This window comes from Drosophila guanche, unplaced genomic scaffold, assembly GCF_900245975.1.
Source record: "Drosophila guanche unplaced genomic scaffold, DGUA_6, whole genome shotgun sequence".
In the NCBI taxonomy this organism is placed as follows: domain Eukaryota; kingdom Metazoa; phylum Arthropoda; class Insecta; order Diptera; family Drosophilidae; genus Drosophila; species Drosophila guanche.
Window position 1 is genome coordinate 14375135 of NW_022995743.1, and position 17423 is coordinate 14392557.

General features: G+C 49.1%; 4 protein-coding genes across 7 annotated transcripts; 2 read left to right on the forward strand and 2 right to left on the reverse strand.

Annotated features, from left to right (window-relative positions):
* The first annotated feature begins 245 nt into the window (after positions 1–245).
* Positions 246–2863, forward strand: LOC117590942 (larval cuticle protein A3A). The gene is made up of 2 exons (XM_034283990.1): positions 246–405; positions 2356–2863. The coding sequence occupies exons 1-2, from the start codon at positions 349–351 to the stop codon at positions 2719–2721; spliced, it is 423 nt and encodes a 140-aa protein (XP_034139881.1). The 5' UTR covers positions 246–348; the 3' UTR covers positions 2722–2863.
* On the reverse strand, positions 520–1373 carry LOC117590950. The gene is made up of 4 exons (XM_034284002.1): positions 1236–1373; positions 1104–1166; positions 872–1045; positions 520–650 (listed from the first exon to the last, which is right to left on the reverse strand). The coding sequence occupies exons 1-4, from the start codon at positions 1237–1239 to the stop codon at positions 550–552; spliced, it is 342 nt and encodes a 113-aa protein (XP_034139893.1). The 5' UTR covers positions 1240–1373; the 3' UTR covers positions 520–549.
* A 480-nt stretch (positions 2864–3343) lies between the features above and the next one.
* Positions 3344–11903, reverse strand: LOC117578729 (polycomb protein Asx). Of its 4 annotated transcripts, XM_034264388.1 has the most exons (11): positions 11763–11903; positions 11036–11289; positions 10390–10731; positions 9259–10318; positions 8509–9196; positions 8357–8422; positions 7404–8281; positions 5919–7343; positions 5513–5848; positions 5187–5448; positions 3344–4814 (listed from the first exon to the last, which is right to left on the reverse strand). In XM_034264388.1, exons 3-11 carry the CDS (start codon positions 10635–10637, stop codon positions 4453–4455), a joined length of 5325 nt encoding a protein of 1774 aa, XP_034120279.1. In that variant the 5' UTR covers positions 10638–10731; positions 11036–11289; positions 11763–11903; the 3' UTR covers positions 3344–4452. The 4 variants fall into 4 exon arrangements, with proteins under 4 accessions (XP_034120279.1, XP_034120282.1, XP_034120281.1 ...); XM_034264391.1 differs by lacking the exon at positions 8357–8422 and having other exon boundaries at positions 11763–11897; XM_034264390.1 differs by lacking the exon at positions 11763–11903 and having other exon boundaries at positions 11036–11748.
* A 486-nt stretch (positions 11904–12389) lies between these two features.
* LOC117578730 (cleavage and polyadenylation specificity factor subunit 1) lies at positions 12390–17164 on the forward strand. The gene is made up of 4 exons (XM_034264393.1): positions 12390–13311; positions 13383–13958; positions 14013–14498; positions 14566–17164. The coding sequence occupies exons 1-4, from the start codon at positions 12478–12480 to the stop codon at positions 17050–17052; spliced, it is 4383 nt and encodes a 1460-aa protein (XP_034120284.1). The 5' UTR covers positions 12390–12477; the 3' UTR covers positions 17053–17164.
* The last annotated feature ends 259 nt before the right edge of the window (positions 17165–17423 follow it).

Sequence of the window (17423 nt, forward strand, 5' to 3'; positions counted from 1 at the left end):
CTGCTCGCACAGATCCAAAGTTTCGGGCCGATCTGGTAAGGGAGAAGATCTCTTTGGCTTGTCAAATATGTAAACAGCCAGAGCCAAAGCCCAAAATTGGACAAGTGGCAGCAGGGGAAAAGGCAACACTGACGCTGACGCAGCTGCTGCTGCTGCTGGTGCTGGTGCTGTTTCTGCTGCTGCTGCTGCTGCTTTTGGCCCGGTTCGGTCTCAAGTGTGATATAAAAGCCCGGCTCCCAGCCAGCCAACGATCCATAGTACAAAGTCACTTGCAGCGCCAACACTACACAACACAACACATCCAGTACCAGTCCCAGTGAAGAGTTGTAGTTCATCAACCCAATCGAAATGTTCAAATTCGTGTTGATCGCCAGCCTGCTGGCCACCGTTGCCCTCTCCGCACCCGTGAGTGTTAAACAAAAGAGAAAACTCCATTGAACAAAGAAAAACACACACAAGAAAAATAACAATTTAGTGACAAACGAATGAGTTTAATCGCGTTGCTGTCTGTGCGTTTTGGTGGTTATATTGGGATTGGCATTGGGGTTCTCAAGAGCGCACGCACTTGGGACGTTTGGTGCTACGATCCATATCGCACTTCTCGAAGCTGCTGCACTTGACATTGCCGCAATAGCTGCCCGTACCTCCAGCTAGGAATTAAAAAAAAAAATTCATTTTAGAAATTAAAGAATTACAGAAAGGCTAACTATAGGACAGGAATCTCCAGAAGGATTATCGCTATGGCAGCTAGAGCTACAGCTTTTTGTTAGGAATAGGAAGATCGGTTTGTGCACAAAGATGGAATGAAGGGATGCTAAAGCTCATGGTACTTTTCGTGGATTGCTGTGATATATGAGTGGGTGACACTTACAGTTCTTGCTGCCAAAAGGCGACTTGTCTCCACCAGAGTTGCCCAGCTGGTTGGGCTGGACACAGCTACGGCCGTTGCACAAATTTGGACAGCACTTGCCACCGATGGCACTGCACTCGCTGTCATGCAGGCACTTGGGCGTACAGTTCTGGACTTTGGTCGAGGAAGGGCAATCTTTTGGGCAGTGCACAAATTAGCAAAAGCCTCCAAGAAAGCTTAAGGCTTTACTTACCGCTAGCAGCCAGTGTTGCCACCACACATGCGGCAATCAAGAGAGATAAAAAGCACAGTCTAACTGAAAATGTAAATGTAAATGCAAATGAAAGCCAAATTCTTTATGGTTCCGCATTTGGCATCAGCCTACCCATGATTATAATTGTTGTGATATTTTTTAACAGTTGAACGTCCGCTTTGTAACTATAGTCAACACCGACTGCCGCTCGTCGGGCTTTATATGCCGCCGACACAACCGATTCGATACGGCCGATCTGCCCGAACAAGTTTTCAACTTATTTTCGTTTAGTTTTTCTCTTTTTTTTTGCAAGTTTTTATTAAGACTACTTCCCCACCTTGCCTTTTGCCACGCCTCGCCTTTAAGCGTGATACTAAAACAAAGGAAAGAAAAAATATTCCACCCCAACAACAGCAGCAGCAACAGCAGCGAACACTTATCATTTTGACTTTGAATTTACATATAGTTAGGATAGGGATAACTGTTAGCTGTAGACGCTACCCGAAGGTATTTTCCATCTAGAATATGGAATGACCCTAGCCACTCAATAGAGAAAATAGAGAAACTCTATTTGAGTAATCAAAAGAATATCAAGTGCAAATTCATAGAATTCAAAGAAGTTGCCTGACAGCGCATTTATCCTACCATTAAGACCCCAACCCAAGAGAGCAGATAACTGGAATACATCGACACATCACATCTTTCAATTACTATTTCCGTTCATGCATACAAGCATAAGACAAATTGAATACACTTGGGGAAGGAGAAGTAAATGTGTCAAAACATCGCAGCGATCGTTTTCGTTTCGCCTCTTGAGTCATACTTGGAGCAGACATGAAATAGGTTCATACGCTCGTAACTATTCGTGATAATTATGCGATAAAATGCGTCGAAAAGTTGCCAACAAATCTTGGCCAGGGATTGTAGATCATGATTTTTGTGGCTTGCATAAACATTGCGAATGGCACAAATATCAGTAAAGCAACTGCATCCGACATATGTCTATTTGATTAATAGTTGGCAAGGTTTATTGGGTCATTTGTCAATATTGAACCTCCATCATGATGTCATACAACGGGAAGGGTAAATCCACATTCCGAACAGACCGAACAGAAATGATGCGATCTTCGCCTTGAGATAAGATTCATATTTTATTTCTCTCGACACATATGAATATTTGAGTGACAAAAAAGGGGCGTGCGTCTCACCTTGATCAGGATAATTAATGCAACGTATTTCCCCCCACTTTTAGATCGACCAAACCGAGGAGGACAGACTAGAGCTTGAGCGCCAGCAGAACGAAAGTGCACAGTACTCCTTCAATTCCAACATCGACGATCAAATCAACGATGGCTCCAATTCGAGGACGGAGACGCGCGATGGATCGACGGTCCAGGGATCGTATAGCTACACGGATGGATTCGTGAAGCGCACCGTTCACTACATCGCCGATGAGAATGGCTACAGGGTGCTCAAGGACGAGATGCAGGATATTGGCGATGGACCCCGTTTCAATCCCGATGGCCAGGCCGACGTTGAGGGCTCCCTCATCGGCAAGTACTCGATCAAGCTGGACAAGAGCGATGAGGAGAAGCACTACAAGGACATCAGGGCTTAATCCCAACACCCTGTGCTTAGTTAGAGAATTTCTAACATTTAGAAATGGACTGAATACGAGTATTTCGTAAAGTAAAATTACAACCATCCGAACAAAACAAAGTTGTACATTTTTTCTCCCTAATAAAACAAGAAAAAGAATTGTAAAATTATAAAAACCCAAAACTATTTTGTCAGTAATTGAGGAGAAACGAAGGAATTTACCAAAGGAACCAACTGGATGGCCAGAGTGGGGAGAGTCCAGCGATACAGATCTGCAGCCGGCAGTCTTCTGCCCTGGGAACAGTATCATACTAAATTCCAACATCACTTTCTTTTTTTTCTCAAATTTATTTGTAATTATGTTTATGTATTGGTTAATTTTGCGGTGAGTGCATCTAGGAGCAAAATGTTCTGTTCTTGTTCATTGCTTAGGTATTGTTTTTTGAATTTTGTTTAACCTCATCTCATAATCGTTACTTTGTTGTTTCGGATTTTTACTTGCTATATTTTATATGGTGTTCGTTCTCTTTTTGCAGTGTTTTGTTTCATAGGTTTCATAGGTTGCTGTTACTTTCATCGTTCTTTCGTCTATCATTTGCATTGCGTTTTTGTTTTTTGTATGTATTTTATCAACAGTTTTGCTTAATGTATAGGGGGCTTTGTTTTGAAATCATTTGCGTGAATTAGAATTACGTGTATGCTCTATATGCTAAAGAAATGGTGTGGATATGAGTCGTTTCTAGGCTCGGATGTTTGGGTGTGTGGATGTGTGTGGGTGATTTGTCTGGTGGAGAATACTAAACTTAGTCTAATTAGAACTTAAGAGCTGGGCGCTGGGCCTAGAAGATATTCACTCCGATTAGTTTATAAATTACACAGTAAAATATATATATATATATATCATATATATCAATATGAAGTTCTTATATTCATAGAACGAACCAACCGAACTTCGCACGTGTGCGAATAAATTATAAAAATATAGTCATCGTTGGGGCGGCCATGGGGCCATAGGGATTATGTCCAGCCCAAGACTTCTATCCATATAGTACATTTAATAATACATTTAAACATAAATATGTACACATTACATATAATCTAATCTGTTTTTTATGCTTTACGTTTGCCTTTTGTTGTCATCTTTTTCTTCTTGTTCTTGTTTTTCCATTTTCTTTTTTTTTTTGTATGTTTTTGCTTGTAATTACACTGAGAGTTTATTGATTTTTTGTTTGTTTTTGTTTTTTAGTGTGCTTTAGATATCCTTAAACAATCACAAAAACAAAGAGTATCTTTAGGGATATGCAACAAGCACAAAATACACAACACTCGTTTGTTTGCCCTTTAAGCCTTCTTCCATTCTACTCCTCCTGCTGCTACACGAAAAAGTGTACAGAACTGCAGGAATTACTTAGTATACAATGGGTCTTTGAACGATCTAAAATATACACATATATTTATATCTATCTGTTGCCCTAGCTGTGTGTGCACCAGGGGCTGGGGGACTGTGCCTGTGCCTGTGCCTGTGAATAGGACTGGTGTTTTTGCTTCTGCTGTGCGTAAGCCTCTGGCACTTGCGCTCTTATGCTTTTGCCTCACAAATCAATCGCAAAATCATAATCGCTGTCTGTCTATGGGGGCGATACATACTCATATGTATATAGCCATTGCAACTACATGTCTATGGGGGGTAGGGGTCTCTATATTCCTATAATACGATGTCTACTTGGGCCTTGGGCATTAGGTCCGGCTCTCATCTGATCACGCAGGAAACACACAGCTTGGCCGCACCGATGCAGTCGTCGTGACAGAATGCTCCGCACTGCTGGCAAATAACCATTGCATTCAGCGAGCAGGCGCAGTTGTTCGCCGTTGCTGTTGCGGCCTCGCTGCCCGGCGGTGTGTTTTCTCCACTCTGACGCAGCTGCAGAAGTGGATGCAATGCCTGTTGCTGTTGCGACTGTTGCGGCAGTGGCTGCTGCTGCTGAATGACTGTTGGTGTGGCCGGTGATGGTGCTGCAGTTGTTGTCACTATGTAATTGTTGCCAGCTGCTTCCATGAGAGCGGCAGCTGTTGAATTTGTGTTGTTGCCATCAATATAGGTGATGTTGGAGCCTATCAAGAAAAAGAATATCGAGATATGAAATACTGAAGAAAAGAGATTCTCATCTGGATTACATACTTACTAATAAATTATAAATTCTATAACAACATAAACGAGTTTAAAGGGGAGTTCACATCTTAATGAACACCTGATAAAACATGCAAGTGATCTCTATGCATACAATTAAAAAACAGAACCAAAAACAGAACCAACCTGTGGCTGGGCCCTAGGTTACGGAGTAACTCTAACAAATCTACGCAACAAACTAATGACTGCGTGCCAATTATTAATGGTTTCATGATTGAGCCCATTCAAGATTGAAGGAGAGATGAAGGTGATTTGAAAGACGTACCTCGCTAACCACTAATAATACACCAATTTACCTGCAGCGATATTGCGCCGCACAATATTCGCGGCGGCGCCCACATTGCCAACATTTCCCATCTGCTGATGATGCTGTTGCTGCTGCTGATGTTGCAGCTCGTGATTGTGATTATGATGGTGATGGTGCAGGACCTCGGGTGCGGCTATTGCTGGCGCCATAACGTTGCCGCTGACTGCTGTATTATCTACCGAAGCGGGACGCCCGCGTCCACCCATTGGCAGGCCATTCAGGCTGTGCAGCGGATTCTGAACGGTCACAAACTGCCAATACACAATAATATATCAATTAGAGACTCAATTTGGAGGATTAATTCCAATCGTTTACCTGATTCTGATGCAGTGGCGGAGCACTGGACGCTCTGGGCGCCTGATTGTCGGCCGCTCCCACAGTGGCGCGATGAACCAGCACATACTGGCCACTGCCGTTTTGATGGATCAATTGCTCTGGTGCCACCGTTGGCTGTGGCTGTGTTTGTGCCACTGGCAACGTAGCCGCTTGCTGTTGTTGCTGCTGCTGCTGTTGTAGTATCTGAAGCTGCTGGGGCGTGGCATTGGCTGCTCCAGGTCCTGGACTAAACACATGCCGTATCAGTGTGGTGGGTGATGGCTTCCTCTGCACATATTTCTTACGCGGAAAGCCGCTCATGCGAGGACCAATAACCTGCAGAGGAAGCAAATTTTTGATTAGAGAATAGTCCAAAAAATAAATATTAATAAATTCTTTTACTCACCTTGTACACCCCCGGACGTCCAACGCCCATCAAATTGGGCGGCAGGCCTGCGGGCAGGGCTCCAGCGGCAGCGGCTCCTCCAACCAGTAGCTCCTCCGGTTTCATCATATTCTGAATGGGTGCTGCAGCCGCTGGTGCGGCTACCACATTCGCGCTAACCGCTGTCATGTTTGACATGGGTGTGGCAGCCACAGTGGACACATTCGACACATTCAGGGGACTGCTCACAGGTGTTACCGTTGTGCTGACTGTCGTTGGCAAGGGCTGTGGCTGTGGCTGTTGCTGGTTGAGTATGGCCGCGGGCGGACGCAGCTGAGCCTTTAGATTCTCACGATTTGGACTGTTCTGGATAACGGCCTGGCAGATTTGATAGCTCCGCTCGAGATTAACGGCACCTGGGGGCATCCTATTGTTGGTGGCCTTGCGTCCCTTACCCGTAGGCATCTTAGGTTGCAATCGCTGCTGGGCTATAGTCGTCGGCACACCCGAGGGAGGTAGAGTTTTCATCGTTAGAACGCTAGGCAATGTTGGCAACTGCTGCATACTGCTATTGTGATTGGAGAGCTGCTGCTGCTGTGGCTGGGGTTGGGGCATCGGCAATTGCTGGGGCACTGCTACTGCTGCTGCTGCTGCGACTGATGGCGGTGGTGGCTGTTGCTGTGGTTGTGGCTGTGGCGCGGCTGTTACGGCAACAACATTAGTATAGGCGGACGGAATCGTTGTGTGGTTTGCTGTTGTTGCTGCCGTGGTGGGCGATGCATTGGCGGCGGGCCGCGTCATGGAAATAATATTCAATGGCTTGGCTATGAATTTAGGCTGAGGCGCTGCTGCCGGAACAACAGTCTGCTGCTGTTGTTGCTGCTGCTGTTGGAGCAGATTGTTGTTGGCAGCTTGAGCCATCAGCTGCCGCTGATGCAGCTGTGCCTGTTGCAGTGCAAACTGCTGCAGCTGTTGCTTCTGTTGCACTGCCTGCTGCTGCTGCTGCTCCAATTGCTGCTGTTGCTGCTGGGCAAGCAAGTTGGGCGACAAAAACTGCTGGGTTCCATTGCGTAGCGTTACCGGCAGAGTTTTGGTCAAGGCATTGCTACTCGTCGCCTGCTGTTGCTGCTGCTGCTGCTGCTGTGCGGCTGCTGCTTGCAGTGTGAATTGCTGAAGAAGCTGCTGCTGCTGTTGATGTTGCTGATGTTGACGTTGCTGCTGTTGTTGCATCAGAAAGTTGCCAATTATCTGGCCATTCGAATCAACCAAAATCTGACGTTGCTGTGGCGCAGCCGCTGGAGTATTCTGCTGTGGCTGCGTCGGCTGACTATGACTCAGATTGTTGCTGCTGTCGTTGCTGTTGCTGCTGTTGGTGATCACGGTGCTGGACACTTCCATTTCGGCGGCTGACATGGGCACGGCGTCGCAAAGAATCTCCTGCGTAATCTATAGACAAAAAGAGGTAAGCCATTACAAGTCTTTATCTTGCTTCATTCTTTAACTCACCTCATTCGCGTACTCGTTGTGGGCCTGTGGCAAAAACGAATGCTGAGGCAGGTGCACCACATCCTGTATATGCACATGCTGCCGCTGTTGTTGTTGCTGTTGGTGGTGGTGCTGCTGCTGTTGCTCTTGATGCTGCTGAAGTTTGTCGACTATTTCCCGCACTGCATCACCATCCTCGTCATTCATGACATCCATCATCTGCTGTTCCTGGTGCTCCTCGTCGATACACTCAACAAGATCATCGTCCTCCTCCTCCACTTCTTCATCCTCATCGAGGAACTCCTGACACGCATCGCTGTCCAGCATATTTTCATCGATGACTTCTTCTTCTTTGACGACATCCATCAGATTAATAGCCTCATGGTTCAGATGCTGCTGCTGCTGCAGTTGCTCCCTCGCTGCTTGGGAGCTTCTCGGGGGCGAGGTTGCCATCAGCTTAATGTCACCAAAGTTCCAGTCGTGCTGAACATGCTGATACATCTCGCTCGAGTTCAACTCCACAGACGGCTGCTGCTGCTGTTGCTGCTGCTGCAATGTTACCACTGACGAGAGCATAGCCTGGACATCGGCCAGTGTTGACTCTGCCGCTGAAGCCAGCGCCAGTGGGGCTCCTGCCGAAGCTGCGGCTACAGTTGTTGACGATGATGACGAGGTTGTTGTGGGTGCCGTTACGGTGGCCGGCATGGAGCTGGAATTGCTGCTCGAGCACGACGATGATAGCGAAGCGGATGAGGAGGATGTAAAGCTGGTGGACGTGATCGAGCTGGGTGGAGTGGAGCTACAAATGGAGCTGGGTATGGCCACAGAAGAAACGGGCGAGTCATCCAGCTTAATGCAGTGCTGCTCCTCCTCCAGTTTGTTGATTGCCGCATGCGCCACTGTGAATGCAACGAAAAGGATAGTATCAATTGAATTTCTGTGTATGTAAGGATATGGTGGCATTAATGTATTACTGTTGGACGATGACGATGATGTGTAGAAGGTGTGATTGATGTCTGTATGATGGTTGTGGAAATATGCTGAACACGAACGAACACAAAGGAAAAGCGTTAGAGGGGAAGGATAACACTTGAATGGATCGAACAGTAATCAAAAGATGTCTCACCATGATCAATGGTATCTGCAAACACAAAATCATGACTGGCTGCTGTCGCTTCTGCTGCTGTTGCTGCTGTGGAATCTGTCTCATTGGATGCATCCAATGTCCCTTTGGTAACTAGCTCCACGCTCTCCAAATAGCTTACAAAATCATTAACCTCCGCCTCGGGATTAGTTGGCGGCGTGACAGCAGCTGTGGCTGCCGCTTCAAGCTCCACCACATCCGCATGTTCAATGGAAACGAACTCTTCATTGCACTTGTCGGATGGCTCGATTTTATCACAGGTACTGTTGATAAGTGGCTGTTGTTGTCGCACCTCATTGATTGGTGCAGCTATCACCGTTGTGGCATGATCTACAACATCTCTATTGATAGTGGGCGACGGTTGTGGCAGTGGCAGCGGTGCAGTTGCAACAACAGCATTCCCTGACGACGAATAAGGAACAAACGGAGCTTCGATTTTCATCTGTTTGCTCTCCTTGGATGTGCTTGGTAGCAGCTGCAGCTCGATTGGATCATCATCGTCGTCCTCGAGTATTATTGTTGGTGTCGGCTTGCGACGCGATGGGCTGCTCGACGGACGTTTGAGTATGCGACGCTGTTGCTCTGTCACTACTAAGCTATTCTGACTGCAAGTCTCAGTTGGAGGAGTTGTTGCTGTTCTCGCTGCTGCTGTCGTTTCGCACTTTGTGCTCTGAAAGAAAGAAATGAATGGTCAGAGTACAGTTCCAAGCACGAAGACAGACCTTTGCTTACCAAATCAAATTTCAATTCAGTCTCATTATCACATGTTGCTTGTTGCTTTTGCTGCTTCTGTTGCTGCTGCTGCTGCTGCTGTAGTTGTGGTTGTGTTTGTTGCGTTGTCGCTGGTGGTTTGGGCTCACTCTTAATGGTTGTCGTTCGATGCTTCTCCTTGTCGTTCTCCAGCTTTAGCTTGCTAGCAGTGGCAGGCACACTCGGGCCATTCCTGGCATTCTTCTCACCCCAGTAGGGCTCAAAGTGCTTCACTTTCCACGGATCAAGCTTGTTCTTTTCGCGTTCTGCCTCCGTCTTAAGCTTCAGCTGGTTCTCGGGCGTGAATTCTCCTTCGCTCAATCGCTCCCGCCACTCAAGACAGGCACGGGCAAAGAATTCATTATTCAGGCACGACGCAGTTAGTCGAATGGCCTCAGAGGATGAGCTCCCACTTCCACTGGCACTGGTACCGCTACTGCTCGGCTGATCTAGCAGAGGCATTAATTGCGGCTCCACTACGCTGGCCTCACGATCGACGCTGGGCAGCAGCTGAATGAGATTGTATTGATATAGCGGGGGGAGCAGCGAGAAAGTCTGTTTGTTCAGCAACGCCCTCAGATTGGTGGATGCCAATATGGAGTCCGGTGTCTCCAGATCGATTTTTCCGTCCTTAGTTTGCTCGATTTGCGCTGCTGTTGTCAGCTTCTTGTTGCTGCGACGTCGCGGCTTTACGCTGAACCCGGGTATAGAGGCCAGCACCTCGCGCATCGTTGAGGCTTGCGAGGAGGAGGCGCCACCTTTGCTGCCCGGCGACGTCGTGGATAGCTGGCCCGCATTGGCCTGGGCAGCCGCTTCAGCTGCCGCGGCTTCGGCGGCCGCCGCAGCTGCTGCCTTCGCCTGCTGCTGTTGTTGGATGCGCCGACTGCTGAACATACGTGTGGGAGGAGCAGCAGAATTCGAGGCAGCATGCGGTGCCAGCGGTGTCAGTCCTGGCAGTGCCGCCGGCAGCGGATCTTCACTTGGCGCCATGGCCTTCTTCTCAGGTGGTATGGGTTTCACGATTATGCGTGGCAGGTGGCGTCTAAGGCGGGAAAGGAACATATCAGTGCATTAGTATTTCCATTTGACACCAGAGTCAAAATGAGAACTAACCTTAGACTGTGTGAGTGCTTGGTAGTTGGCGACACCACCACATCCGTATTCTCCAGCGCCAGCGGATCCTTTTCATCATCGTCCACGAGATTCACATGCGCCGTGGCTTCCATTATCAGGGGCGGCGCAATAATAGTTTGCTGGTGTTGCATCTGCACTTCTCCTTGTGGAACGAGAAGTTGTTGCTGCTGCTGCTGGTGGTGCTGCTGCTGCGACGTTGACGTCGTGTCCGGCGTAATGGTTTTCATTGCTTATTCGAAACTATTTACAGCCAAATCTTAACAGTGGGTTTGGTTTCTAGTCTATGTGCATGTCCCATCAGGCCAGTTTCTTCCGCACATACTGCAAAGAAAATTGAGCAAGGAACAAGTTAATGTCGGGTGTCGGGGGGGTTCGTCGTCCATTCGCCTGTGCTGCGGCGGTAACAGCTGGCGGGCAGGAGGGGATTTAGGTTTGCCCTTCATTGAATTTAAATCAAATCAATTTGCAGCACCGGAAGAGAAATTATCGGGAAGAGCAGGGCCTGCGCTAGAGCTCCCCCTCCTCCTTAACGCATGGTGCCGTAAAGAGGAATAGAAAATTTTCATTTCCTCCCAAACTTGAATGGGGGTGTACGTAAAGTGAATCGGGCGGGCGGGCTACTAACCTGACCAGCAGTATTGTCCATTTTAAGGCAAAGCGAGAGCCTTTCTGTATAATTTTAACGTTGCGCCCTTTGTATATGTACTTCCATCAGTGTGTTTGCGTGTGTTTATGTGTGTGTGTATGTCCGATTGTAACTGTGCATATGCATGTATATATTTAATCACGTTGCGGCTCTGCGATGTTTCCTATATTCTTCCGAATCTTCCTATTTTGTCTCTTTTTTTACAGTAATATTTCTTGTTCCTCTTCCGTTGCCTGCAAATTAACAACAACAAAAACAACAAGAATGTAGCTACAACAACAAGAAACAGTTAAGCAGAGTTGTTTTTTTCCTCCCGCACATACACTCGCACACACGGTTAGGCACACGCATACACATGCACATACGCGCAGTAAGTACGTAGAAAATTACTGCCTTTGGCATTGATTAGAAGAAGCCTTTGGGTCCTTTTCTAGCTCCCCATGTATCGCAAGTCGATCATTTATCTATTGCACATTGTATGGCCACCGCTGCTATAATCGGCCAGTGAATTAAATATTGAAAGAGGGAAATGTGAATGCCCAAACACACAAACAAAAGCAAAGCAGCTACAAACTGATTCTTTTCTAGCTGACTATGACGGTCTCTTTCTGGTGCAAGTGTTTGGCCTAGTGGCCAGTTGCTGTCCCTTTCGTGCACGCTACTCAGAAAACCTTTGCGTGCTATTGAATGAAACCAATTTATTTACATCATCGAATCACATATTTATTGTACACTAAACACGCACTAATCAACCAAAACTAATCAACTAATCGGACACTTTTAAATGATTCCTTTTAAATTTTTCTGTTTGCTAAAAACACTCCGACTTAGTGTGACCGCGGGCTTATCGATTAAATATACCGCCTTACCCTTAAAAATATACCGAAATCTAGCCTCGATTTTTTAAAAAGACTGAAGAGCATACCGAGCTTAGCCCACTTAAGCCCGCTCTTTTTAAACAGCTTCGCACAATTCGGTTTGGAAATTAGTTTATTCTTGAAGATGTTCATCAATAAATTTACCACAACACTGGCTAGTTTTCAAAAAGTCCTTTTAATGGGATTGTTTAAAAAATAATGTTAAAATAATGCCCCTACGATATGTGACGTCATTGTTGCTGGTCAACCAGGTTTCAGCTATGAGAAGGTGGTGTACAAAAAACTCGGAGAGCAGTAACTTTTTTTTGGGTTTAAAAGAATTACCTGGATGATTTGCGGATGTTCCACAGTTCTCTGCTTCATTTTTGCATTATTTCGATTTATACAGTATTACTATTTCACGCTGTATAACTCAAGGTAAAATTGAACGGGGTGAAGTGGGTTAAGTTCATCAGGGTGGTATATCGATAAATCCGGCACCGGCAATTTGTTTAGGAAAATAATGTTTTAATTATATTGCCGTGCAGAAAATAACGCGAAGCGATGTTCTCCATGTGCAAGCAAACCCACCCCGCCACGTCGGTGGAGTTCGCCATCTCGTGCCGGTTCTTCAACAATCTGGAGGAGAATCTCGTCGTGGCCGGCGCCAACATGCTGAAAGTCTACCGCATCTCGCCCAATGTGGAGGCGGGTCAGCGCCAGAAGCTGAATCCTAACGAAATGCGCATCGCTCCGAAGATGCGGCTCGAGTGCCTGGCCACCTACTTTCTCTATGGCAATGTGATGTCGCTGCAGTGCGTCTCCCTGGCGGGCGCCATGCAGGATGCGCTGCTGGTTAGCTTCAAGGATGCTAAGCTGTCGGTGCTGCAGCACGACCCGGACACGTATGCCCTAAAGACGCTCTCCCTGCACTACTTCGAGGAGGAGGACATTCGAGGTGGCTGGACGGGTCGCTACTTTGTGCCGGTGGTGCGGGTGGACCCGGACGCCCGCTGTGCCGTCATGCTGGTCTATGGTAAGCGGCTGGTGGTGCTGCCCTTTCGCAAGGACAACAGCCTGGACGAGATCGAGCTTACGGACGTGAAGCCCTTCAAGAAGGCACCCACAGCCATGGTCTCGCGGACGCCCATCATGGCCTCCTACCTGATAACCCTCAAAGAGCTGGACGAGAAGATTGACAACGTTCTGGATATACAGTTCCTGCACGGCTACTACGAGCCTACGCTCCTGATCCTCTACGAGCCGGTGCGCACCTGCCCGGGCCGCATCAAAGTACGCTCAGACACCTGCGTGCTGGTGGCCATCTCCCTGAACATTCAGCAGCGCGTTCATCCGATCATCTGGACAGTGAATAGTCTGCCATTTGACTGCTTCCAGGTGCGTTGTTCCCCCCCGAGCATACTTACCCCTCAGAGCATTAATATCTAAATCTTTGCTATAATTCTCAGGTTTATCCGATCCAGAAGCCCATTGGCGGCTGCCTGGTGATGACTGTGAACGCCGTAATCTACCTCAACCAGAGTGTGCCACCGTATGGCGTCAGCCTGAACAGCTCGGCGGACAACAGCACCAGCTTCCCCCTCAAACCGCAGGATGGAGTGCGAATCAGCCTGGATTGTGCGAACTTCGCGTTCATTGATGTGGACAAGCTGGTGATCTCGCTGCGCACGGGCGAGCTGTATGTGCTGACGCTCTGTGTGGACTCTATGCGCACTGTGAGGAATTTTCACTTTCACAAAGCGGCCGCCAGTGTGCTGACCAGCTGCATTTGTGTCTGCCATTCGGAGTACATTTTTCTGGGCTCGCGTCTGGGCAATTCCCTGCTGCTGCACTTCACCGAGGAGGATCAGAGCACGGTCATCACACTGGATGTGGATGCAGAACAGCAGGCGGAGCAACAGCAGCAGCAGCAGCGGGTGCAGCTGTCCGAGGAGCAGGACATTGAGGAGATCTTCGATGTGGACCAAATCGAATTGGCACCCACTCAGGCCAAGTCACGGCGCATCGAAGACGAGGAATTGGAGGTAGGTCCTGGCATTCGGGAAGGACCTCTTCATTATATTTTATATTCCATTTAGGTGTATGGATCGGGGGCAAAGGCTTCGGTGCTGCAGCTGCGAAAATTCGTCTTTGAGGTCTGCGACAGCCTCATCAATGTGGCGCCCATCAATTACATGTGCGCCGGCGAGCGCGTGGAGTTCGAGGAGGATGGCACTACGCTGCGACCGCATGCAGAGTCGCTGCATGACCTGAAGATCGAACTGGTGGCCGCCACGGGGCACAGTAAAAACGGTGCCCTCTCCGTCTTCGTGAACTGCATCAATCCGCAGATCATCACCAGCTTCGAGCTGGAAGGCTGCCTGGATGTGTGGACGGTGTTCGATGATGCCACAAAGAAGACCTCGCGGCATGATCAGCACGATTTCATGCTGCTATCGCAGAGGAACTCCACTTTGGTCCTGCAGACCGGCCAGGAGATAAATGAGATTGAGAATACCGGATTCACGGTGAATCAGGCCACCATATTTGTGGGCAATCTCGGCCAGCAGCGGTTCATTGTGCAGGTGAGTGACAGTCGGTCTGCCTTGAATCCCCTCTCCTCATGCTAGTCTCATCTTTCCCCTTTTGTAGGTCACCACGCGCCATGTGCGCCTGCTGCAGGGCACACGCCTCATCCAGAATGTGCCCATCGATGTGGGCTCGCCCGTAGTGCAGGTGTCCATAGCCGATCCCTATGTCTGTCTGCGCATGCTCAACGGCCAGGTGATCACGCTGGCACTGCGAGAGACGCGCGGCACTCCCCGACTGGCCATCAACAAGCACACCATCACCAGCTCGCCCGCGGTGGTGGCCATTGCCGCATACAAGGATATGTCGGGTCTGTTTACGGTCAAGTCGGACGATGTGCTCAATCTGACGGGTGGCACGGGCAGTGGCTTTGGCCACAGCTTCGGGGGCTACATGAAGGCGGAGCCCAACATGAAGGTGGAGGATGAGGAGGACCTGCTGTACGGCGATGCGGGAAATGCCTTCAAGATCAACAGCATGGCGGTGCTCGCACAGCAATCGAAGCAAAAGAACTCGGACTGGTGGCGCCGACTGCTGGTGCAGGCAAAGCCCAGCTACTGGCTGGTCGTCTCCCGGAAGAGTGGCACCCTGGAGATCTACTCGATGCCGGACATGAAGCTCGTCTATCACATCAATGATGTGGGCAACGGGGCCATGGTGCTCTCGGATGCCCTGGAGTTTGTTTCCCTCTCATCCAGCTCGCAGGAGAACTCCAAGGTGGGCATTGTCCAGTCGTGCATGCCGCAGCACGCCAACTCACCGCTGCCCCTCGAACTGAGTCTCGTGGGTCTGGGTCTCAATGGGGAGCGACCCGTGCTGATGGTGCGCACGCGCGTTGAGCTGCTCATCTATCAGGTGTTCCGGTATCCCAAGGGCAACCTGAAGATTCGCTTCCGTAAGCTGGAGCAGCTGAATCTCTTGGATCAGCAGCCCTCGCACATAGAGCTGGAGGAGAACGAGGAGGAGGAGGAGCTGGAGTCATACAACATGCAACCGAAGTACGTGCAAAAGCTGAGACCCTTCTCCAATGTCGGCGGCTTGGCTGGCATCATGGTCTGCGGCGTGAATCCCTGCTTTGTCTTCCTCACCGCCCGCGGCGAGCTTCGCATCCACCGGCTGCAGGGCAATGGCGATGTTCGCAGCTTTGCGGCCTTCAACAATGTGAATATACCTAATGGATTCCTCTACTTTGACACCACCTTCGAGCTGAAGATCTCCGTGCTGCCCAGCTACCTGAGCTACGACTCTGTCTGGCCCGTGCGCAAGGTGCCGCTGCGCTGCACGCCCCGCCAACTGGTCTACCATCGCGAGAATCGGGTCTACTGTCTGATCACGCAGACAGAGGAGCCGATGACCAAGTACTACCGCTTCAACGGCGAGGACAAGGAGCTGTCAGAGGAGAGCCGCGGCGAGCGGTTCATCTACCCGAATGGCTCCCAGTTCGAGATGGTTCTCATCTCGCCCGAGACCTGGGAGATTGTGCCGGACGCCTCCATTCTCTTCGAGCCGTGGGAGCATGTGACGGCCTTCAAGATCGTGAAGCTGTCGTACGAGGGCACTAGATCTGGTCTCAAGGAGTACCTGTGCATTGGCACCAACTTCAACTACAGCGAGGACATCACCAGTCGCGGCAACATCCACATCTACGACATCATCGAGGTGGTGCCCGAGCCGGGCAAGCCCATGACCAAGTTCAAGCTGAAGGAAGTCTTCAAGAAGGAGCAGAAGGGCCCCGTCTCGGCCATATCGGATGTGCTGGGCTTCCTGGTCACCGGCCTCGGCCAGAAGATCTACATCTGGCAGCTGCGCGACGGCGATCTTATCGGCGTCGCCTTCATTGACACCAACATCTACGTCCATCAGATCATCACCGTCAAGTCGCTGATCTTCATAGCGGACGTGTACAAGTCGATCAGTTTGCTGCGCTTCCAGGAGGAGCACCGCACCCTCTCGCTGGCCTCGCGCGACTTCAACCCCCTCGAGGTGTACGGCATCGAGTTCATGGTGGACAACAGCAATCTGGGCTTCCTGGTGACGGACGCAGAGCGCAATCTGATTGTCTACATGTACCAGCCGGAGGCCAGGGAATCGCTCGGCGGCCAGAAGCTCATCCGCAAGGCGGACTACCATCTGGGGCAGGTGGTGAACACCATGTTCCGGGTGCAGTGCCACCAGCGGGGCGTGCACCAGCGACAGCCCTTCCTCTACGAGAACAAACACTTTGTCATCTACGGCACCTTGGATGGCGGTCTCGGCTACTGCCTGCCGCTGCCCGAGAAGGTCTACCGTCGCTTCCTTATGCTGCAGAACGTTCTGCTCTCGTACCAGGATCACCTGTGCGGCCTCAATCCCAAGGAGTTCCGCACCCTGAAGTCGTTCAAAAAGCAGGGCCTCAATCCCTCGCGCTGCATTATCGACGGGGACCTGATTTGGTCGTACCGCCTGCTACCCAACTCCGATCGCAATGAGGTGGCCAAGAAGATTGGCACGCGAACTGAGGAGATTCTCTCCGATCTGTTGGAGATCGAACGCCTCTCTGGTGTCTTTTAGACAAAAGTTGTAAAGTAAAGTTTAGTCCTTAGTGATATTTCTAGTTATGTTACGAGGTTTATCAATTGTAATTTTGCTTATAAACCACAAAACAAATTACTTTGTTAAGGAATTTCAAAGATTTTGAATTTTTTGCATGGGAAATGGAATGGAGTGGACTCCAGTTGAATTTTCAAATTTAATTTCTGCGCTTACACGTGACTGGCAGAAATCAGCTATGGCACTTTTATATGTAGCAAAACATCGATATTGTCAATTGTACACATCGATTACGCCTAAGGACTTTATCGTAAAATATCCTTTAAATGATCGAAATTTAAAACTCCCATCGCCAAAGGGAAATTTTGATAGATTTTAAGTTTTTGAGCGAT